Source organism: Mycteria americana, chromosome 16, assembly GCF_035582795.1.
Source record: "Mycteria americana isolate JAX WOST 10 ecotype Jacksonville Zoo and Gardens chromosome 16, USCA_MyAme_1.0, whole genome shotgun sequence".
NCBI lineage: Eukaryota > Metazoa > Chordata > Aves > Ciconiiformes > Ciconiidae > Mycteria > Mycteria americana.
Genome location: NC_134380.1, coordinates 10842256 through 10866822, shown reverse-complemented (window position 1 = coordinate 10866822; position 24567 = coordinate 10842256). Strand labels below are relative to the sequence as shown.

General features: G+C 39.6%; 1 protein-coding gene across 4 annotated transcripts in view; it reads left to right on the top strand.

Moving 5' to 3' along the window:
- PRKCA (protein kinase C alpha) overlaps positions 1-24567 on the top strand; it is a 158546-nt gene extending 133979 nt beyond the window's left edge. For 2 of the 4 annotated variants that reach the window (XM_075518590.1, XM_075518591.1), the window contains 9 exons: positions 2370-2513; positions 3276-3449; positions 6342-6433; positions 8085-8147; positions 8676-8814; positions 14330-14410; positions 15864-15971; positions 18468-18608; positions 22496-24567. In XM_075518590.1, the coding sequence (XP_075374705.1) occupies positions 2370-2513; positions 3276-3449; positions 6342-6433; positions 8085-8147; positions 8676-8814; positions 14330-14410; positions 15864-15971; positions 18468-18608; positions 22496-22660 (1107 nt within the window). In that variant the 3' untranslated portion in view covers positions 22661-24567. The remainder of the gene's footprint in view (positions 1-2369; positions 2514-3275; positions 3450-6341; positions 6434-8084; positions 8148-8675; positions 8815-14329; positions 14411-15863; positions 15972-18467; positions 18609-22495) is intronic. The other 2 variants (XR_012778098.1, XM_075518592.1) reach the window with 2 other exon arrangements.

Genomic DNA, 24567 nt, shown 5'->3' with positions numbered 1-24567 from the left:
AAATTGAGAGCGACATCTAATTTAAAACAGATGAAAAATGGAAGTAGAGGAGCACGTCTCTAGCTCATTGAGTGTAAGCGTTTTCTTGCGAGGGTGCAGAGAGGCCTTGGTTTGGTTCCCTTATCTTATTGTAAGATGCCGCCTTCAGATCCTGACAATTTGATCTCGCGTGCGTTCGATCCGAGCTTTCAGCTCTGGGAGTGGCAGAGGGCACAGGAGCCTGCTGATGAATCTGCCACTTGGGGGTTTTTTTGGACAAAGTGCTGTTCACCCGCCCAGCCTGGGATTGCAGCACTGCAGAAAGCACTCCCTGTCTGAACAGCAGGTTTGTACCCGAAGAAACAAACTGCCTGGGAACAAAGTCTGATTTGTGGTTTCGAATGATACATTTTTCAAACAGACTGCTGACAACCTACCCAGTGGGTTTAAAATATAAGAAATAAAGCTAGGGTTTTCCATTTAGCATTCAGTGCCTCATCTGGATCTCCCTTACTTGTGCAAAGGCAGATATTGCAATTGCTGCTTGTATCGCAAGAGCAGGATCCAGGATCTCTTATCTGGGATCCCACGTGTGAGGGAATCACAAAGACACGGCCAGCAAAGCTGCTCCTTGAAACCATTTCTTCATCTTGTACAAATAAAGGTTATTAGGAGTTTTATTTTTTTCCTTGTTTTGCTTGTGGCTCAGCGTTGCATTGTGGCCTTGAAAGGAGCTTTGTCCCGACAAAGAGCTCCATTACAGGCACTGGGTTTGTCCCAGCAGCCAGGTCTGCCGAGGGGCCATCCTTTGCAGAATCAGGGACGTAGGCTGACGCCCAGGACTGGCTTTTCCTAAACGTTTGCACAGCACATGGTCCTGATGAGCATCTCCGAGTGCTGCTTTCATGCAAGCAAATAATAATAGTGGTGGAAGAAATTCCACGTTTTAAGCTGTATTACAATTTAAAAAAAAAAAAAAGAGAGATCAAAACCGCCGAAATTCATGTCCCTGGGGCAGGGTATAAGACTTTCTGCATGTATAAATTTGCAGGAGGAGTCATCCAATCTGAATATGCTTTTCAAGTGACGTGTGGTTATTTTATCAGAGGATTACTTGACATTACTGCCTGCAGTAGTACAGGGCTGGAGTCTATGAATCGAGTTGTCCCTTTCAGTCTTACGGTTTTAAACTTGTCTGGGGAGGGGAAAGTTTCTATCTTCCAGTTTCCAGTGAGGCTGCCAAAGGTATATATGCCAGGCCAGGATTTTAAGGTGATCTATCGTGTGACTTCGAATAAACTTTAATTTCTATAATTTTCTTTAGCTGTAAAACAGTGCTAATATGCAAATACTGTCCTTTTGCAGTGCAGTGAGAAAAGTAGTTATCCTTAAATGTCAAGCAGATGTCAATGGCACAAAGTAAATTAACCATATTAGAGGTTATTTACCAGACCAACGCACTAGATAGATGGAGGGAAAGCACTTATATCCCAAAGTATTATTAAACCTTCTTGGCTTTGCTTCTGCTGGTATACGGGATTCTTTTGAGAAAAAGAGGGATATTCTGTGGTAGCCTGTGTTATCTTTTGGTGAGTCTTACTTTTGTGTCTTCTATTAACTTTGAGATTTGAAATGCAACTTACTTGAGCAATTACATGGTGTCTCATATGAAATACTGAGACCGTTGCAACCTTCTGCAAACCAGACTGTCTTGCCAAGGCAGAGCCTTTGTATGCGATATTTCCCTTCCTCCCTTTTCCAGATCAACACTTGATTGAAAATCAAAGTTGATTGTGTGGCTAGTTTGAAAGTGGCCATGTTCATCTGCATTAATTCTCATGTGTTGTGGGGTTTTTTTAAATGTAGGTTATTTTTCTTAATGCATGTCAAAGATTTCCTAACTCTTGCTATGCAGTGGCTTTAAGAATTACATTTTAAAAGAGAATGTATTGAAGAGACTGTTTATATCCTAAAATACCCTATGTAGATTATAGCATGATATTTTTGAAAAGCATTTTGGTGGTATTTCAAAACAAAACCAGCAGATAAGCCTGCTTTTGGCATGAAAATAAGTGATTTTTTTCCTTTGGCTTTGGTTTTTGCTTTGGTTTTGCTCTTCTAACCAGATAAGTATATCTGCTTTTATCTGGTTATACGTGAACACATTTTTCCACTTTAATTCACTCAATAATGTCAAAAATATTGTTGGAATGAGTCTTTGAAGTTGTGTCTGCGCATATTTTGTTATGCAGCCTTTCTCCCGGGAATGCCACCTCAGATATGGTCATCTCCAGTTCTAACCTTCACCCAGTGATCCATTCTGCCAAGAAAACGGGCTACTCTTCTTACTTTCCTATTTTTGTGTGTGTGTGTGTGTGTATGTTCTTCAGAAAGCCAAACTTGGGCCAGCTGGTAACAAAGTCATTACTCCAACAGAAGACAAGAACTCAAGTGTGCCGTCCAACAATCTGGACAGGGTGAAGCTGACAGATTTCAACTTTCTCATGGTTCTTGGAAAGGGGAGCTTTGGGAAGGTAGGAATTCTTGATAACTATTCCACTCGCATTCTTTTTTCTTTTTTTTTTTTTTCTTGGGGAAGAATGAATGAATAATTCTCTAAGAAGCAAAATCCAGAGTCAAAAGGATGTGCATTTTTGCGGGAGGATTTCTTAACGTGGAGTAGGGTGATTCCCTAAGGACTAGCAGGCTTCAGTCATGATTGGCAGTTTTCTTGAAAAAATAAAAATTAAAAAAAAACTCAGACTGTTGGGCAGGATGTAAGAAACAGTTGCTGACTTTTAGATCCTCATTTCTTGGCAGTTTCAAGGAAATTAAGTCTGCTTTTCTGGCTTTACTACTTAGGTCACTCTGCCAGTTCTGGAAGTCACCAACATTAGTAAGGCTGAATATTGGGCAAAAAACAGGAATAGTATATGTATATTTGAAATCTGTTAGTCGAAAGAAAGGACTGCTATTTTTCTGTCTCTTTGAACAACCACTTATGTGATAAAGTGCCCTTTACTGAAGAAGTCCCCTGGGACTTAACATTTTATCAGCCCTTCGGCAATGTGCCTGCGATTAACCAGAGGGTTTTGGCACAGGCTTTGTCTGAAATGACTGGTACAGCTCATTGCAGTGGGTGAGTAATGACGATATTTTTGGAGTTTTGATCAAGTTAGTCTACACCAATAAAAGGAAAAGCTGGATCGCCATCTATACAAATCTTTGGGCATATGAGTCACCTTCCCTCCTTGGCAGGTAGGAAGATTTTCACCCTGTTGTTTCTCTTTGTGCAGGTGATGCTGGCAGACAGGAAGGGGACAGAGGAGCTCTATGCAATCAAAATACTGAAAAAAGATGTGGTGATTCAGGATGATGATGTTGAATGTACAATGGTTGAAAAACGAGTCCTGGCATTGCAAGATAAACCACCGTTCCTGACACAGCTTCACTCTTGTTTCCAAACAGTTGTACGTGAGCTCTGTCTTTCTTGCCACCCTGATCTTTTCCATACTATATGATCGTGGATTTCATTGGTTCAATAACATTTATTATCTTCCAACCTATATATCATAGCTTCTGCACAGAGAAAACGGTGAAGTAAGAGATACCCGATGTAATTACCCCTCCTATTTTAAACATAAAAGCTAGGTTTAAAGATTTTCCTTCGTAGAGTAATTCAAGCAGGCCAGTGTGACAAATCATAAATGTAATAATGTTTGCTTTGCTAAGTTAGAGCTTTAAGCCCACATTCCCAAAGGTTCGTAAATACTTATAAGGATCTGAGGATAGTACTTGAAAAGTCTTAATGGCTGTCGTTATATCGTGAGGTGATTAGTGATGGATTTGATTTCATTTTCTGGCACTCCTGGCGCAGAGAAAAGCATTGGGTTTTTTCCTTCCTTCCCTATAAATAGGTGAAGCGGACATTTCGCCATTACATTGCAAAACATCTCCCAGAGACAGGCTGCAGGATCTGACAATCCAGCGGCACCGTACCAGTCTGTTGAATGTCGGGAAAGCCGCTGGTAGACAGTTGGTGCTCGGTGTGCTTTGGTTTTTGGAGTGGGCGTGGATACGCTCTGACACTAGTGAACCGGCTCCAAATGTTCCCAGCTGGGTAGAGGTCTTTATTCACAAGGAATTAAGGCTCTTCTTGTCTCCCCTTGTAGCCATCTTATGACAATGGCCTCGAACTAGTGCCCCAGGGGTGGGTTGTAGCTTAATGGGGTGATGAAGGACATACGTTGTCATTTTTCCACTCGACTATTCCATATATTTTACCTTTTACCTCTTACATTGCTGATGGATTTTAATCTAAAAACAAATGAACAAACAACAGGTGCTTAGTTGGAAGTAATAACATGGTAATATTCCACAAACAAGCCACCTCATCCTGCCACCATTTCACAGCATAATGGTCTGTGGTGTTAGAGGCATTTTCAAACCCTCTTTAATGTCTACAAATCTCTGAGCGGAAAATGGCCTGAACGCAACAGATTTGCGGACGTAATTAATCACAATAAAACGTGAATCTGGAAACTATTGCACTTGGCGATTCTTGCTTTCTAAAATATTTTTTCTGCCTCTACTTATAATATGAAGATTGTTGTAATAAGATAAGAGAGGTTCTAGTGAGAAAGAGACTTCTATCTCCCTCTAATTCTTTATCTTTATATGACTTCATTAGGAACCAAAAAGCTTAGTGTCATCAGTAAATGAAAAAACGCTTTGTTTAATCTTATCTTTCTTTTGGGCAACTACATTTTAAATGTAAAATCTTAAAAGTACAAATGTCTAGTGTTTTCTGGCTAAGGGGAATGGAGGAAAAAAGTTGGAGTTTTTAATATTTACAGTATAATTTTTTTGGTTTATCATGTACAAGAGTAATGGAGCTACATAAAGGCCTAGGTAAATCATTAATGCCTTTGCTTAATTTACTTAATGTTCTCCTAAGAGTTGAGTGGTTTGCACTTGGTGGTATGAAATATTCTGAAGGATTAATATTAGCTACAAAAATGAAAAATTGTATATGAAGGAGAAGAAAAGGCATAAACCGTGTGATTGTAGGAAAAGCTGATTTTTTTTGTTAGTGCTTTTAGCTGCAGGCTTCTGTTGCCATGGATTTTACAATAAGAAAATTCATACAAAAATCTAAATTTTATAAATCCAATCTGGCCAGTTAAACATTTTGCCCATGGCTTGTCTGTTGGACCCAGCTTAGGAAATCACAGCTTTTAAATGTATGTTAAGGTTCTGAAATCTTAGTTACTGGACGATTAGAGACTTTCTTTTTCAGTCAGTGCTCCTGAAGGAAAGAGAGGGAGTAGAGATTGAAGCAGAGCATCTTAGCAAGGAGTCTCTTTCCCATCAGAATATTGGATCAGAACTTTTCTACAAATACTTCAGGATAATGATTCTGTCCAAAATAACTAAAGGAAAATTGGTCTTCCATAACTGGGAGGAAGACTACTGATGCATCTTACATGCTGTCTGGATCACGTTATAACTGCAGAAGTAAGCTTGCCATAGTGTCGTCCACCAGAATTTTCAATGTGAGGTGGCCAAAATCATCCACCCTAAATCAAAGATCTTTGCAGAGTGTAAACAGTGTGTTCTTAGTGAAGTCACTTGGAAGAGCTCAGTTTTAGTCGCTGAAAACTGGGGGGCAGACCTACTGGTTTAAGTCTTAGCGTCTGAAGGTCACTAGGTGGGAAAATACTACTGAAGTGCACTCAGCTATGTTGTGGTCGTGTTTGATTTGAGATACCTGGATATGGCCTTTAAAAGTCCTCAGTGTGCAAGAAAAATCTCCCTCCAAAATACCTTATTGCCATCTTCCTCTAGCTGAAATACGTGTCTGTGAGAAAGTAATTTAGTGTCAGTTGTAAAGGTTCCAGATACTTTTGTAAACCCTTCTTGCTTCTTTTTAATAATTAAAATTATATATTTTTAATACCTCCCATCTTCCAAGGGAAAACTTATTAGGAACGATTAGAAATGGCCTCAAAGCAAGAATTTTCAACCATGTTTAATTTTTTGGGGTTTTTTACATTTATTTTTAGAGACAGATTTTTTTAGACAGAACTGTATGTGAATAATTATGGGAACCATTGTAGACAAATAATATATAAAAGTGCGTCACTAAAATTGGCAAATCTAGACAGATCTCATCAGTCATTTACTCTTGCAGGTTTTATGAAACATTCCACTTCCTGAGCTGTCAATTTTGCCGGAATGTACAACCAGTCCCAATAATCTTAAAAACTTTATAATAACATATTAGTGACTTTTTTGCTCATCAATGCATATCTAATATTTTCTCTAATGTATTTATGTGCGTCTTTAATACTTTATCCTAGGACCGTCTGTATTTTGTTATGGAGTACGTGAATGGTGGTGATCTCATGTACCACATTCAGCAAGTAGGAAAATTTAAGGAGCCACAAGCAGTGTGAGTGTTCATGTTTACACATTTAAATCATGTCATCACCCTAATTTTCTAGTGTAAGAGGATTAGGTTTCTTTCTCGCACTATCTAGTAGCGTCTTCCCAGGTTCAGTACGAAGTCTAGGCTGGCCCCTTTTGATTGTGTTTTTTAAGGCCCAAAAGCTGAAGTTTATTTTTAAAATGTTGTTTGCACACATAGACCAAAGGTAGCTGTGCCTTTTTGTTCAAAAATACAGCACGAACAAAGGCATGCAATGCCTGCTTTAAAAGTGACAAGAATTTAAACACGGCAAAGGAAATTAAAAATGTTACTTGGTATTCTGGTGTCGTATCTAAAAGCGAATTAAAAAAACAAGCAAGTAGAATGTTTCAGTCTGAATGCTATAGGGAACGGCAGTACAAATAGCCTCAGGATTACAATATAAATAATAGTTTATACAAAATACATTCAATGTATAGCTTAGAAGAAGTTCTGTGATCCTACTTTTTTATAGAAGTTTTATTTGTGAGGAGTTAATAAATGATTAGAAGTTGTTTATATACATGAGCCCTTTTAGGTAATTGTACATCTGGCATATCAGTGAGCAACTGATAATGATCTGTAGCATATTCAAATGTGACTAGATCCATCGGTACCATTTTAGTCATGCTTTTATAACATCTCATCATCATTTATTAGTGTCTCATAAATCGTTTACCGATGAAACTTTAAAAACAAGTGTGACCAACTGTTTTAAGAATTCAGCTAAAATAATTTCTCTTTTTGATTTAAATAATTAGGGCTTGTTTAAATGAACGGCCTTCTTACCATAAGTATTTGAGATATAAAACAAAATTTCAACAACTTGCTGAATAAAAGCTAGATGCTGTCAGCTCATCCTTGACTCCCAGCTAATGGAACTTGCCAACACCCGTTGAAAACTATGGTGCTTTATGACAGCTTACGCCTGGGGAGCATCTTCCAGCACAGGCGTTCACAAACGCCTCTGATCAAGTGTTTCAGAGCTAAGCTTTCCTTTCCCTTATGCTAGCCTAAAAATTAATCTCATCTTTAAATAATCCTCTTGCATATAATTTGCACAGTTCCACAGCAACTGGCTTCAAACATCCATCAATATTATATATCCTTTAAGTACATTCAGCAATTGTATTTTAGATGGTAATAATTTTAATTAGCTTTATGTAATTAATCCATTAACAGCCTGTATAGAGGAATACTATTTCTGCAAATTGTTTCGTGCCATATGAATTGCAGTGTAAATTGAGCTGCACCCTGAATTCGGCATTCATATGTGATTAGAGAGAATGACCTTTGCAGGCAGAGTCAGATCAGCGCAGTAAAATGCTCAGCTCCAGCTGCACCATTTTTTTGTGGGCTAGGGAGATATTTTCAAATTTTTTAAAAATTCTGCATTATTTTATCATCAAATACTCAAAATGTATCTGTTAAAGTCAAATTGAAGTGAGGTGTCTTTTATGTCATCTGCCTGTAATGTATATTTTTATACTTTAATATATATATGTACACACTATATATATTATATACTTTATATAATGTTATCCTGTCATTCTTTACCATGATGCATTTCTAAAATATGTTGTCAGAAAGAAATCATGAGGCAATAAGAAATCTGTTGGGTTTTTTTTTCATACAGGTTCTATGCAGCAGAGATCTCAGTTGGGTTATTTTTTCTCCATAACAGAGGGATTATTTATAGGTAAGTATAATCTGACGTAATTTCTGAACTGTTTTTAAAATCGTGAAAGGATCAATTTCTTTAACTTTTCAGTGCATTTTTAAAACAATTTATAAAAAGCAATCACTGTAGTATTCTTTTTTTGTTGTGTTGCTGTGCTGTAAACCAAAGCCACTGCTTTACCCGAGCTTTTCTGATGTCTGTGCTCTGCCTAACTCAACTGAAAACTCTTGGAAACATAAAACACGATCTTCTGCATTCCTGTGTGATGTTTAATAGTTTTACACGTTCAGAAGCCCCAGTGTGAGTGTGCTCATGGCCATATACATCTATCTCTTCATTAACTGCCCGGTTTCAGGGCTTATGGTCCTTCTTATGTGTCCGCAGTGAGGTGCCCGGCTCCGTGCGGACTGTCGACTGCCGTGCACGTGCAGCCCTGTCCCCTCCGCCCCCCAGATAGCTACACAGTCCTCACCTAGACCCAGAAGTAGATAACTTGGCCCTAGTTGATCCTAAACATTAACATTTAATTACTGTGATTCTTCACAGAGATCTGAAGTTAGACAATGTGATGTTGGATTCAGAAGGACACATTAAAATTGCTGATTTTGGAATGTGCAAAGAGCATATGTTAGATGGAGTAACAACCAGGACCTTCTGTGGCACTCCAGACTACATTGCACCAGAGGTAAGCATTTACCATTTCAAGCACCTTTTAGTCTCTGAAATGAAAACTGTTACTGCACACGTCTCACACCACCAGGTTTTGATAGCTGTAACTCTGGGTACTCTGTGGATGGTACCATTTATACTTCTGCAGGTATATGGAATAACTTTGTGAATTAGTACGATATTATCAATAAGACTTCGCTATTTTAAAAAAATATCTAGTTGATTGAAAACCTAACTTTTTATGAGATCAGTGCGTCAGGTTTTGTTCGTACTAGCAAAAGGCTAAAAAAGCTGGATCACCACCTTGTGATTTCAAATTTGTAGCCTGGAAATGTTATTATACTAAACTTTGTGCTTCGATTTGCGAAGTCAGAGAGAGTTCATGGGCATTGTTGAGGTTGTTGATGAGGTCAGCAAACATTTTATTGGCAGCAAACATAGCTTCTTTAATGTATTTCTCCATAAGTTCACACAGCTGACAAAATACGTATATTTAAAGGCTTGTTTGGCATTTTCAGGAAATCACAAACCGCTCACTGATTTTTGGGGAGGGATTCATGAGGTCTCGAAGCCTTTTGCTGACCTCCTTGCAAAACTACTGTGGTCTTTTCCAGGCCATGTCTTACAAATGGTACAGGTGTCATGAGTTGCTGCTCTTGATCTCAGGAAAGCTCCAGTCAGTGAAAGCCTCAACAAAGCTGTAAGATCAGGGCTTGAATGGAGCTGACATAATAAAGCCATAATTTGCCTTGAGTTTTCTGTGACTTGGCGTTACCTGGGCGGCATTCAAGCCACTGAAAATCACATTCAAACCTGAACCTAACTGCAGTCTGTCTAAAATGAAAACTTGATCATGAGAAACACAGTTCTACTTTAAAGCACTGTGAGAAATACAAGCATAGAGTCAAGATTTTTAGTCTGGATATGATTTGTATTCAATAGTTTAGGTATAAAACATTAAAAAGAAGCACATGTGGTGATTTGGAAATGATTCCAATATATGAATATTAAAATCTGGTATTTGTGCATACCGAGCTTTCAAGAGTCTTGATTTGTTTGGCTGCAAATTGAATGCAAGGGGCTGTATCCTGATCCAAGATACTCAGTGCTTCACCCAGCGCTGGGCAAGAGGCAGCTCTGGCTGGAACATTTCTGGCTGTAATTGAATGTTTGTTGGAATATGGGAGATTTATACATGGACAAGTAAATTAGTGTCTAAGGTGAATGTTGTCATCTCTGTGAAATTGGAATGAAAAATAGTTTGTTTTTTTTCCAGTTGCTAATTCATGCTTTTCAGAGTGAAATATTGTGTATTATAAAACCTTGTTTTTTCACAAATTGCTGTTGCTTGCAGCAGGATAGCAGAACAACCGGAGCAGTATTTCATTTGCTCCTGTCAAAACATAAATGAAGCCAATATTACAAATTAAAAAGTGTCCTTTCTGTGGCGATAGTCTTGTGCCAGTTAATACCAAAGAATGTGTTGTCAGTGCCAAAATGCTCAATATGGGTCAGTGTTGGAATGATTTATTTTACTTTATTTCGAAATTTCATATAAAGAAATAAACCTTTTACCAAAACATTCAGCAACTTGGAGGAAATTAGTCTTTCCATTATCTTACAAACAGGTTTGGTTTTTTTTAGTTGGCTGATTTTCTTTCGTTTCTGAAGACCTTGTTGTGACTGACAAATTGCTAACTAGGTCTGTGGTAGACTTCAAAGTAAGGTTCATGTTTTGCTTGCAGGAGCATTTCAGCATGTTTCCATGGGCTAAAATTTATAAATTTATAATAGATCATAATGAGGATGCGTTTGCATGGTACCATTCCCTGCTGGGTGGAGATAAATGAGCTAAATCTAGATAAACTGTTGAAGGGATCTAGAGCAGAGTAGTCCTGTGAGCGCGTTGCACTCAGACATAGAGAATTAGCTCTTTTCATCAGTATTTGGGAAATGATGTTGTGACTGTAGCGGGGTCTGAAGGAGCCCACGCTGCCTCTACATGATCTGCCCGCGTTCTACATGAACGTACCCACTGCCCAGTTCAGAGATAGCACATCTGGAAGGACCAGGCAGGGACATCTCAGCTGGCTTCACACGTATGATCTCCGGACAGAAAAGCGGGGGAATATGGTGCTGCATTCAGCAAAGTGGGCTTGCACACGTTGGTGTACTGTAAAATAATGCTTTCCTTCTTTAATGGTTGGGAAAGTTAGCGTTTGTTATTCCTGAGGTGTATAACGCATTGGAATTAATATTCATTTTCTTATCCTATGCAATTTGAGAAATGTACAGAGGTTAAACTGGTAGAATCCCAGGTTTGGCCACTTCTGTCAGGCAGAAAGAGGTTATCTAGCAAAGAATATTTATTGATGTGCTGAACTTAAATATTTATGGTCAGAGTGGTAAACTAGCTGTGAAATCAATTAATATTTTGTATTGCCTTGACCAGTCAAGAGAGACAGAAGGAGATGGATGTTGGGAGGATTAGCGGGAAGGGATTCTGCCAGCACAGCCCGCTGCCTGTGGTGCAGCACTGAACCCCACCATCAGCATCCCTGCAGCAGCTAGAGCACTGAGTTTGAATTTCAGAAGAATTTAAATTAGAAACGCCGTTTCCCTTCTCCTCCATCGATAGCCTCAAAACCTTAAGTTCTAACCTTGCATTTGCCAGGGTTATGGGAGGCTAATAGGTATTGCAAAGGTTTGGAAAGTATACATTTGACCATTTCATGTGCTAGTAATATTTATTTCTTTTAATAACTGAGATTTAACTTTTCCAGTAGGCATAAGATACACAAAATACTTTCTCTCTTGCCTCTGGGATGTAATCTTTTCATCCCAACTGGCTACCAGCTGCAAGCTGCAATGTTCTAAACATTCCTACAAATTGCTGGTATTAATCTCTGTGTCCTGCTCTTAACTGTGCTTTCCTTGGAGGCAAAAAGGAAAAAAAAAAAAAAAAGAAAAAAGTAATCAACATTCCTCTGCCAATTTGGCTTGATGAGAGAAATTCCTCCTGAGCTTTTCGTGAGCTCTCAAATCCACAGCACCTGAAAAGGCAGAGCTCTTAAAATACAGTAATAGGTAAGGAAAATGGGACATTTGAAATGCAAAAGGAGATGAAAAAGGCAATCATTTAAATTAATGATGAGAAGGAGGGGAAGGGAAGGGTCCTATCAACTTTCCACTCCTCCCTGGCCCGTAGAAAGCAGAGATCATAGCTGGAGGAGGGTACAGGTCTTCATTTCTGGACACATGAAGTCCCTCACTGCTCTGTGGGTCTGCTCCGCACACTGCGGTGAGACAGGAGGTCATGTTAACGTACCCCTGCTTATTCTAAAAGATATCAAAATTTGTACACGCAGATAGGATTATTTTGGCAGCTGCTGCAAGGCAGCCAGTGATGGCTTTGAGTGCAGCAGCTGGTGGGCAATACATGATGATTTCTGGATGAGGAGGAGGGAACTACTGAAAATACGACGTTTAGAACTTGCTGACTTTGTCCCAATGCATGTTTCACTGTATATTGGAAACTCATCCGCTTCCTCCCATATGTAATTCCTTCCCTGAAGTGAGCGTTCTTTCCTCTCATTTACATTGTCCAATTAATGCTTTGAATAGCTCCCAACATTATGAGTGTAACCGCCGGTTCCCATGCATGACACGCAGATTGGTGAATGAACATGGCAGATGATTGCTTTTCTGTGTTTCACTTGTATCATATCCTTACCAGGATTAAGCTGGTGATTCAAATTGGTTGTATTTAATTAGAATTAAAGGAAAAAAACTTCCGTGTCCGGCAGTAGACATCAACAGTACCACCTTTTCCTACATTGGGATAGGTTCAACAAAAAAAGTGTTTTCATTGCATTTGCAGCCTTTATAAATTAATGACCACCTTATTTATTATTTTTAATAAAATACTCTTTTCCATAAGGCAAGGAGAGATTGTCGGAGAAGGGTTGAGGATGAAATGTTTTATCATTTTCTGTGTGTAAAGGCCATTTTTATTTTTTCTGGATAAAATTTTGAAAGTGTTTGGTCTTTCAAGAAGCAACATTGATTCCAGCAGACCTCTGGGAACTCACTGGTGATAGAAATTAAAGGGAGAGTAATCAAGTAGGTCAACCACTATAATATGAAATGAATGTCCCAAATATATATTTTAAAGCCCATATTACTGCTAAAAGACAACTAATAAAGATTGCCTTTATATAGGACCTTCCAGCTGAGAACCTTGTTATTACCTCTGGTTGTGCAATATATTTCAAAGTACGATTGATTTTGAAATCCTTTGCTTAGAAACATTGCAGTAATTTTTAATTCATCTGCTGCTGTTATCCCAGTGAAAAACATATATTCACACAGAGACTATAATTTTATTTAGTCGCCAGGCAGTCCTGCTTTATTGAACTGGTGACTCACTCTTTTCCTGAGAAAGTACAAAACTTGCTGGTTCAAACTTCTCTTTCAGACAACTAAAAAAATCTAGGATATGTGATGTGTACTTGCCTTAGCAATTTGTTTCACAAAGAATAAAAACACGTGCAAACAGGAAAATAAATGCAAGCCCATCTGGAGTAATGACTGCCTCAGTCCTCTGCTTATTCTAGTGGAGCGGTGGCCCTGGGGCTGGGGGCTCTGATACTGCCCTCCCCGCTGCGGGTGGACGGTGGCTGGGACATCCCGCGTCCCTTCACAATATCCCTTCACAGTTATTTAGAAGGAGATCTGAGAGAACGTCTGCACCTCAGAACTCCTCTATAGCATACCCAAATGCATCTCTTAAATAAATTAACACTGATCTCTGAAGAGGCCTCGATTAAAGAAAATGACGCACGAGGGGACCTGCGTGCTGTTGGCACTTGCGGCCTGTCGTCGTGTCAGAACTCAATTTGTGCTTCTGCGTGAGTCAGATGTGAACCCAGAGGATGCAAAATACTTGACATTTCCATTAGGCCGAACAGCAGAAACCCCTTTCTTTTTGGTGTAGCTGGTATCTAGCTTCATGCTAAGAGAATCTTAATCGTGCAGCTGGGGAAAATGTAACTGAGCTTTTCAGGGTTTTGCTCTTTTCTTAAAGTTTGATTCCTTTCACAGCAGAACAAAAATATAAATATTGAAAAGAAAAGAAAGGCTTAATTATTGATAATCTGTAAGTTAAGTGAGTCTCATGATTTCAAGCTTTGACAAAAATGGACGGATAACATTTTTGCCTTGTATCCTACATTGTGCTGCTGTATTTCCTTCTTTGCCTTCAAATGCACATCCCAAGGTCTCCTAAGAGCCACATTTCCCAAGATATCAGAATACCAAAAAGGCGCAGGCAGGTTTAGACTAACATTTGCAAAACAGCCCAACTCCCACTGAAACCAATGGTTAGCTGGAGTGAGGACTACAGGATTGGCTTTCTGAGCTTTTTCAAGGAAATATGTTCATCTCTCTATGTCACTGTTTATCTAATATGCCACGAGACTGGGTGTTAGTTAACACAGGGGCTTTTCTTTGTTTTTTTTGCGATTATACAGATTATTGCTTACCAGCCCTATGGGAAGTCTGTGGATTGGTGGGCGTACGGAGTGCTGCTCTATGAGATGTTGGCTGGCCAGGTAAGAGTTACCCTCCTGTGCTGGCTGTGACCTCCTCCTGCCTCTCCAGCGCTGCTCTCTTTCAAGGCTCCCTAAAGAGTTAGACCCTTAGGGGACGAGGCTGGAGCCTTTCATATCGATATTATCTCGTTGTACTCTTGACTGACTCCACTGAGAATGTATTTAGGCTTTAAGCTCTTTATATTGCACCCACATAATCAAGCGCTGCCTTTGAATACGGCTTCTTTGTACTGTAATAATGTTATAAATAGCCGTCTTCAAAATTGAATGGGAGACACTTGAGCAGGAAAATGCATGTCAAATGGAAGAAATATCATTTCATAGTTTGAAACCACAGGGAGACATAATAAGAGCGTGTATATGCTCTGCACTGTAGTTAAGTCACAAGAACACAGTTTTTGTATTGTATGTCCTAGGGGTAAAGTATGGGTCTCGCCACTTGAAATATGCTCAATTACAGACCCCTTATTCCGCACAGTTAATGAGATGCTGCTCTCTGAGTCACTGAAGTAGAAAAGCAACACTGTACTGCAGTAAATGGCAGATAACTACCAACTTTAAGGAATTCTGTTAGTCTTGAGTTGGGAAAGATTTCTGCAATTGGCTTTCAATGAGCGTTAGCTAAAGGTATGCATTTCCTAAGCTTAAACCATACATTTTTAACAAATGCCTTTAATAGTTTCTCTACTAAATTCCAGTCGACGTTTTAAAAGTTTTTAAAGTGTAGCAATTGCAGTTGGTAACATTTACAGTCTGCACTGCAAATACTAGGCATCTGAATGCTTTGGAGAAAGTGAGATTTTCCATTAGCTGAGCCTTCCACAGTGCCCGTATCCTGGGGACTCACCCGTGGGCACTTTCCTCATCACCCATATTTAAAAATAAAATGCAGCCCTTTCTTATGATACAGCCTCCCCTTCACAGAAGCAGAATCTACAGCTATGTCTTATAAAACAAACTGGAGTTTAAGTGGAATTAAGTGAGGAATAGATAGACCTTAGCACAAGGTAATTGAAAGTTACAGTCTCCAAACTTCACCCTTTAAAGTATTTTGGCTGGCTGGTGCACAGTAGCTTTAAAAGCTGATTAAAGATGATCACGAAGGTAATCCTGCACACATTTCATTAACCTGGCTGCCATGCTGGGCTCAGAAATGAACTTTTCTCCTCAATTTCTACCTAAGACTGATGAACACGAAACTTCTGGGTCGGAAGATCCCAAGCTGCACTTGGCTGGAAGTTTGGTTTGTATTCCTGGGCAACGGCCACTGCTGCATCCTGATCTCTTTGGGCAACTATGGTTGACTGGAGGCAGGTTGCTGGGCTGGGTGCACCTTTGACCTGACCCAATGTGGCCATAGTATTGACATGCCGTTTCATAAAAAGTAAAGAATTAAAAAAAACAAAACAAAACAAAACCAATAAGTAACTTACCTGTGACTTATTTTCAACAGCCTCCATTTGATGGAGAAGATGAAGATGAACTTTTCCAGTCCATAATGGAGCATAATGTTTCCTATCCAAAATCACTGTCCAAAGAAGCTGTCTCCATCTGCAAGGGGGTGAGATAGATGCTTCTATATCATTAAGTTCCTTTTTGGCAGTCCTTGTGAATAACTAAATTTGTCTGGCTTTGATATGGCACTGTAGTATTTTTAAGTGCAACTTCTGTCAGGCTGTGCTAAGCTGTATTGTCATAAAGTGCTCATCGCTTGGTGTCACTGATAAGTATTCAGCTCTTCCCGCTGTGCCTGCTTGTTTTATGGTAAGAACAAATGTCAGGATCAGTAGCTGCCAAATCCAAAGCAGAATTTATAAACAGGACGATGGTGTGAAACATCTCCACCCACCTTGCCTCTCAACCCTTGGCAGCGCAACCCCAGTTTTGCAGGGTGGGGAGATCTCTCAGCTTGGATGGATACCAGATACTCCAGCGAGTCCTCAGCCCAGTGTGCCTGATGACAGCAGCAGCGCAAAAGAGTTAATAAGAATCATTTTTGAATGTAGGTAAAGATGAGCTTATGTGAAAATCTTTAGTGTAAATGCAAGGAAACTGTGGGGAAATCCTGACCCGGTTGTAACCTGTGTGGCCTCAAATTTGTCTTAGATTCTAAGCTAATTTAATTTTTTTTTTTTTTTTGAGGAAAAGAATAGATTTGACTTCAGGGGATTAGCTCAGGAAAAAAGAATTCATTTGACTTTCCCTTGACTCCATGTGATTCCCTAGACTACTGTCAACCTGCGGCTTTTCCAAGCCGTCTATAAAGCATTACTTTGATGTCTTTCTTACACTGATAAAATATCACTGCACTTAGTGTCAGTTAATTTGGTATTTACTTTCTTCCTTTCCTTTGCAACCATTTATGAAGTATTGTATGAGCTGGATATTAATCCCTTAAGGAAAAATCGTCAAGGAAAAGAAAAGCTGTTTAGAACAAGGTAAAAGGAAAGACCACTCTAATTTTGGACTCTAGCCTGGTGTAGACATGCAGGCCAATAAAACCAAAACATGATATATTTTTGTAAAGTACCTGCAGATTGATGCCTTATCATGAAAATCATATATTCAGGCAACACAGTTTGAACTTGATCTAATTACCGTGTTTTCAGCTCTCCTGCTTGCTGCTGTTCTGCTCGGTGCTCATGCAAAGGAAGGTCAGAAAGCTAAAATTGCATTGCACCACTAGGTTTAAGGTCAAGTCTCTGTGATAATAACACGTTCATCGTCTGTATTAAACTAGCAAATTAATTCCAGATTTCAGTGAGCATTATACCTGAGCTAAGAAGTCAATATGAGAAGGCTTCTGAACCTTGTCGTCAGCAGCAGCTCAGCAATCCTGGGACTGTGCACCGTGGGGCAAGATGAAGGTGCCCGCTGTGCTCTTGAAATTGAATTGTCCGCTTGACATCTGTTCCACCGATTCAGAGTTTGTTGGGTTTGGTAAATGCAGTAACTTTGGAACAGAATTAAAACTGCTAGAATCATTATTCACATTTTCTTATATCACCTACTGTTAAAGCAAGGGGTTTAGAAAAGGTAACAGAAATGGGAAAGTTGCTGTTAAGCTTGAAGAAGGATGTGATTCCTGGCCCAGTGCGCAGCTGACTTCCCAAAGTCTGCTTAGAGTCGCTTTTATTTTAGGTTCAAAATTGGAATCTGATCAACTCAACATTTGGAGGGAGACTAAAGCGGTACAGCTGAGGTTTTAAAAAGATGTATTGGGGTATCACTCCCAGCAGTATATTAATCATATATAATTTGTAAAAGAGCTTTAAAAAGTCCCCACAATACTGGAACTGAGAATTGAAGGCTACGTTACTCAATTCCTAATGTACATATCAATTGAAAAGATTTTGAGGAGCATGTTAATTAGGGAGCGTATTACTGTTTTTTCCAAGCATGCAATGCTGGTGGGTTTGGTTTTTTTTTTCCCCCAAGTCTGCTTAATCTATGCAGCTGGGTATAGTATTGACCAAGATGTCATTAAGGATGCAAGGGAGGAAACGCAGATTAGATATTGTCAGCTGGGTGCCAAGGAATTGTGGGCTCTGTAATGAGATGTCTTGAACAAGCCCAGAAAAATGAAAGGCGGGGGGGGTGTACTTCATACAGATTTAGTATCTTGGAATGTATTAAGTTTAATTGATTGTTGAGGTAGGGCAGAAGCTGTTCTGGAGATTTATAAGACTGAACTGAAAGACCAAAGGCGAAATTCCGGAGTGAGTTGTGAATGAACAGGACGGCAGCGTGCCCCGGGCTCTGCCTGCCCACCCACACCTCCAGCAGCAACCTCTGCCAAATGGGAAGAAGTTCTCAAGTGTAACCCTTGATTTTGCTGCTGACGTGCTGCCTCCAGTGATCAAACAAGGAAAAGCTAATCCTCAAAAAAATGAATTTTAGCTTTTCAAAACAATTTTATTAGCAACTTGGTTGGCAACAGGAGAGGCAAGAGGCTCCTGGCAACAGGAGAGGAGCAAGAGCATCACAATCTGGGGAAAGTCTGTCTCGCTTTCATTCCAGCGTTAAATTTAATCACTTGTTCTCCTCTTCCTGATAGCTAATGACTAAACATCCCGCAAAACGCCTTGGCTGTGGCCTTGAAGGTGAAAGAGACATCAGGGAACATGCTTTCTTCAGGAGAATTGACTGGGAAAAACTGGAAAACAGAGAGATTCAGCCACCTTTCAAACCTAAAGTGGTGAGTGAGATGCCAAGTACTTCCCTCGCTAAATGCGTCTGCAGTCATGCTTTCCTGTGGGGCGAGATTAATGCTAGCTTGATGGTGCTGCACACCTGGGACACTTCTAAAAGAAGGCAATTTGATTATGGCAGACCAGTCTGTGAATCTGCTAATGTTTTGGCACCCTGTAGCATAACCCAGTGTACTTTGTTCCTTGTGAAAAAGTCTCTCAGCGGTTTGAGTCCTGACCGGACTGTCACGCACCGCGTGAGAGGTTGAAAATAAGGAAAATTGGCATATTCACATCAGCCACTTGGGACGTGTAATAAATGTGGTTCCCGACTGTCTCCTCTGAACAACGTCTAAAGTCAGTGATGAAAGGTATCCGAATTACCGGGGTGAATTTCCTCCAGGGTGGGCTACACAGCACGGCGGGGGGTGTATTCCCCATCCTGGAGTGACAACCCACATCTGCTGAGTTTGCAAGAAAAATCCCTGATTTATTTTTCATGTTTATTACTGGTTTACACACACGTACCTGTAGGAATATTTTGGAAATCCAAACAAGTGAAAGATGTCCTTACTGGGAGTACTGTTTGCATAACATGATTTGAAGAGCTGTATTTGTTGATACAGAATTTCCTTCAACGCCTACAGTGCTTTATTGACAGACAAAGGAAAGTATTTGCACACAAGAATACCAGCTTTCAGGAACAGCTGCAAATTGTTATGGCTTAACATTGAATCTTTCTTCTCTAACGCTTTTTTCGTTTCACCTGAGATGCGTACCTGGCTGTAGCACTGCAGGTATAGGATCCCGGGTCTGTACACTGCTTGATGTACCCATACAGACGCGCTAGTGCGGTCTCGCAAGTTCATGAACAGAGGGAGGCCGCTACCCAGTGGCAGAATATATTCCTCTCTTTTTGGGTACAGATGACGTTTTCGCATCACCAGGAGGAGAGCTGCGTGCTGAGAAGAGTGTTTTGTGTTAGGGGAAATACCCTTTTCATAAGGTGTGGATTTTGCATGCAGGGAAGGGCGTAAAGAACACGGTGGTGCTGCCAACCCGGCCCGGCCCGGCCCCAGAGCTGGTTGCCCGAAGGGGAGCTGCACCTCTTTAAAGCATATTTTATGGAAGATTTTCATGACATGCTTCTTGAGTCAAATTTAAAGCTGATCGTAAAGCAAATCTACTTCGCATCTGTAAGTTTTATTAGCTCAGGAACGGAGTGCTTAGACTCTCCTTGAAGTTAAAAGTAACACCAGCGTGAAGGTACTAAAAGCTTGAGGTATGGGCTGGTTCCATCACAGCACGTTTCACGGCAGATCCTGGCTCTTGTTTAGAGGAGCTGTGCTCTACCTCCGTGGTTATCATGACGTGGTTTGTTTATACAGGCTGCTATTAAAATACATCAGGGCGTATTCACATGGAGCCTAACTTTCCCAGACAAAAATAATCTCAAATCCAAGTCTGATATTTACATACCCTATGTATAACTCATTTATTGTGACTGCTGATTCTATTTATATTGATTCTAGAAAGCAAAAAACGTACGACCCTTAATCTGTTTGAAGATATGGATGTATTTATAGGCTTGCTTTGGGGTGGGTTTTTTCCAGAAAAATTTTGGAATTTTGAAAAAACCTACTTTGTAGGTACATCTTCTCGAGGAAGCGCATTGCTGCAGAAATAATCCTGCGGCTTTTGCAGGCAGGCACGGTTCTCACTCCAACACGGAGCTGCAGATTTTGGGTCAGCAGTTGGTCGGTTTAAATAATGTGTTCCCTTCCAGACTGACATTTCACAGGCTATAGGCATAGACTGATTATTTGGCAAGAGAGACATTTTACTCGTATTTGTAAGTTTAGGAGTTCTAGGAGTCCTGTATTTTCAGCCCTGCTTTAATACGGCATTAACGCTCACAATAGCAATGCCACTCTTTAATGTGAAGACAAATATGTAATTAAAGATTTATCTATTATTATTATCTATTATTCTTATAATTTATCAATTATAATTATAATCAATTTGTTGAATAATTTATCTATTGAAACATTATTATATTCGCACCCAAAAAATACCTTGCACTTGCTGAAAAAAGAGGAAGGAAAAAAGAAAAAGAAAAGAAAAAAGAGCATAATTTTCTGGAATGCTGATGCACATCTGTAGAACATCTTTTTAGCATAAAGTCTTCCTTGTATAAATAGCCTTTTGTTGCTGCTCTGAGTTGACTGGACTGCCTCTAAATAAATCTGACTGTTAATTTGGGGATACATCAACTTTCATTCCAATGATGCAGAGTTTTCCCCTTGTCAAAGTTCAGCTCTGTCCGTTCTTGTTCTCCAGAGATTCTGTACCAAAATGCATTGGCTTCAGTGGGCACCAGGGTATTCGGTGAGTGCAGAACCCCGGGTGAAAAAAGCAGACTACCGTTAGCCTTTAACCCGTTGAAGTGTTCCTCTGCTTGTGTTCTTCCAAGGCTGAACAAGTGTCCTTCTGTGAGCACCGCGGTTCAGTACCTGAGCATGCGTTTTTCATCTGAAATATAAACCAACTTGTGCCCGAGGCAGCAAAAGTTCTTTGCAGCTCTGATCAGATGGCGTGTCCCCGTCCAGGACGCGCCAGGTGCTTTGCCAGAAGATTGGAAACTGTGACTGAGCTGGTTTCAAGATAGCCAGACACCTCACCCTCGCATTCCCTTAACGGCCCCCTCTTCAGCTGGTTTCTCCTACAAATGCGCAGCTTTATTCATGTTGCGTTAGTTCAGAAAAATCAATGTTTAATATTGGTCTATTGTGCGAGCCATATTCTACCCTTTGCAAGTTATCCTCTAAGTCTGAAGATAATAGTGTAATGTTATCCTCTAAATCCCCATGTAGATATGTTGTAGGGACGGATAGAGAGGAAAGGGTCAGGGACAATGGGAAGAAACGTTCAGTGCCTTTATCGTACAACCACGCTTTGTTTGGAGATCTAGTACAGTAGATAGTTTTGAGATGAGCAGATTTACCAGGTTCCTTTAGATCTCTCCGCAATATTCAATGCCTAGTTTTGCTCAAATATGCATTTTTTCTTGCACCCAAGCTAATTTTGTTCTGGTCCCACCTTCATCCTTTTTAACTTGCCTCTAATCACACTTCCCTGCCTTTCAAGTGTTTTCTGCATTACTCAAAACTATCCCTTTCGCAGACCTGGTTTTGTTTGTTTTCTGTTCTGAATGAGTTGTGTTCAGCGTGTAGCTATATATAACCCCCCTTCTCGGCCGGGCTTCGCGAGATGACGTGTTCTCTTAGACAGAAAAAGGAGGAAACCTGTGACAGCATGTTTTGTAATGGGGACCTGTTCCCGGGATGCGCTCCCTGCCCCAGCTCCCTCCTGCAGTCCCCGGGACTGAAGCTCTGCTGTCGTTCATGAATTTACAAGAGTTTATAGGCTGTACAATGAAGAATCAAAGCATATAAATGAATTATGCTAAGCTTTCTGCAGATCATGAAGGAAACGGGAGACTAACACAAAAATTTAATTTTGCATCATAAAGGTTTTAAGAAGAATGAAATTACTTGACAGATGAAGTTTCTCTCGCCAGTACATGTCCATAGGAATATTTTCTTTTTCCTTTTTTATCCCAGTAATTCTGAATATTTAAGCCTCTCTACCTTGTCACCTCATACTGATGAATGGGAACTTTTCTGACTCTGTTTTTCATCAGAATTCATCTATTAAAACTTCTCTGTTTGCCTGGGATTTTTTGTTAAAATATCTGAAAAGAAAATTTTCTCTTAACTTCTCATAAGAAATGAGGGAAAGTCTTGCATGTACCCTGCAAAATCTGCAAAAAGCTGGAACTGCCAATGTATTGCTGATTTTTTCAGCCTTTTTTCTGTTTGTTTTTTTCTTGCAGTGTGGCAAAGGTGCTGAAAACTTCGATAAATTCTTTACACGAGGACAGCCGGTGTTAACACCCCCGGATCAGCTGGTCATTGCTAACATAGACCAAACAGATTTTGAAGGGTTCTCTTATGTCAACCCCCAGTTCGTACACCCCCTTTTACAAAATGTAGCGTGAAACGGCAGAACAGGAACAAATCCCCCAGTGGGGAACGGTCCTTAACCCTACAATTTTTAGGCTTTTGCCTTGTCGATTCCATTTGGGCCTGGAAATTGTAGGGTTAGAAAGTGTAAGATGGAGGAAAGGCCACTTATTCAGGATTTTGGCTTTGCAACAGCAATGTTGTCTTAATGGGAGATAAATTAGTATATGGTGCCCACTTACTCTTCTAGAAGTCGCCACTGACTCGTCTCAACTTACCCATTTTTTGGTACGTTATATATTTTTGTAACTTCTCGCTGTCCTTTTGCCCCCTTTTCCACTCTGATGTGTTAGAAATAATCTAACACATGGTCTGAAAAAAAACCAACCTCCACTATTTAGTCCTTCGGTGCGGATGCTGGGAGATAGGAGCGCTCGGCCCCGAGGGACCGCTCTTCCGGTGACTTCGGGGAGATCAGCAGCACAAGAGACTGAAACGGCAGCGGCACCGGGGAGGAGAGGCATTGCAAAAAAAATGTTGGAAGTAGTTGTTTCGAAAATACGACAGAAACAAGTTGGGAGTGGGTGGGAGGGGGGACAAAATCAGATTAGACCCTGAGGCTTCGTGAACCCATCCTGTAAGCAACACCAAGTTTAAACACACTTCAGTGGTGGCCGGATCTCTAAGATCTTTGCTGAGTAGCATGTGATAAACTCAAGGGTGAAATTTTGTCTTTAATAATAATAATAATAATAATAGTAATAATTTTAATAATATTTTTGTGAATTTTAATCTCCATGAGATTATTCTGTGATCCAGGGTGCCATTGTTTGTTCAGTTAATTTAATTTACACCACTCCTCAAGTTTACTGTTAACCGGTTCTAATACCAATATTTTACTATGAAATTTGTTAACCTGGAATGTAAAACCAAACTGTAATCCCTTAAATCTTATTTACATGTGTTTGTTTATAGTCTGCGGTATAGGGTAGTAAATCAAAGAAAGCATTATGTATACTAAATTAACAAAAAATGCAGCCCCAAGTGACTTGTGATTTCTCCAGAATAGGTCATGAAAATCAAGTGAGATTTAGTCTTAAAATAATCCGTTTTAATTCAGAAAACTTGGGGCTGCAGAATAATCAAGCCTGGAAGAAGAAGCACCTAAAACTTGTTTTATTGATAGAATGGAATTTAATACATTTTACATATGCTTCATGCAATGAATTTTGCATGTTTAGTAATAACTCTTATTAATAAGGGTTAATAATAAGCAGATCTATGTTATTGACATAATCGCATCAAGCATAAAGAGTATTATAAAAATTTTATAAAACAAATTGTGCTTTATTGTGAAAGTTCTTGTTCTGAATGACATCATTTAGATTTAGCTAAATGTTTTACTGCTATTGTTTTGGGTTTTACTTTAGGTTTTGGATATTGTCAATAGCTTAGGGTATAATCTCTTTTTTTAAAAGTAGATCTACTTTTAAACAATAATTGCTACCTGCAGGTTTTATACGAGGTTCAATTAGGCTTTCATTTCATGTCTGCTTATTACTTACAGAGAAGGAAATAGGCTTATTTGCAATGATGAACACTGTAATTAACGCAATCTTCTCCTCTCCTATCACTTAGATAAAAAATTTTGATATTTCCTCTTACGACTTACCAGAAGATATTAATTCAAATATCCGTAAATATTTTAGTGCATATTTTGGTTCTGTTACAGCATGTAAAAGAGTAGTCAGTGCATTTTCCTTTCTTTTTTTCCCTTCTGCCTTGTTAATGTTAGCAGCCATAGGCACTTTTTGTCTGTCAGATGTGCATGACGATGCCAGAAGCATGACGTCTCTGTTGCTGCATGCAGACTGATTACAATTTTTCCAGCATGTAAACATATTCAAAAAGTAAGATATTTGCCATAAAAGACTTAAATTTA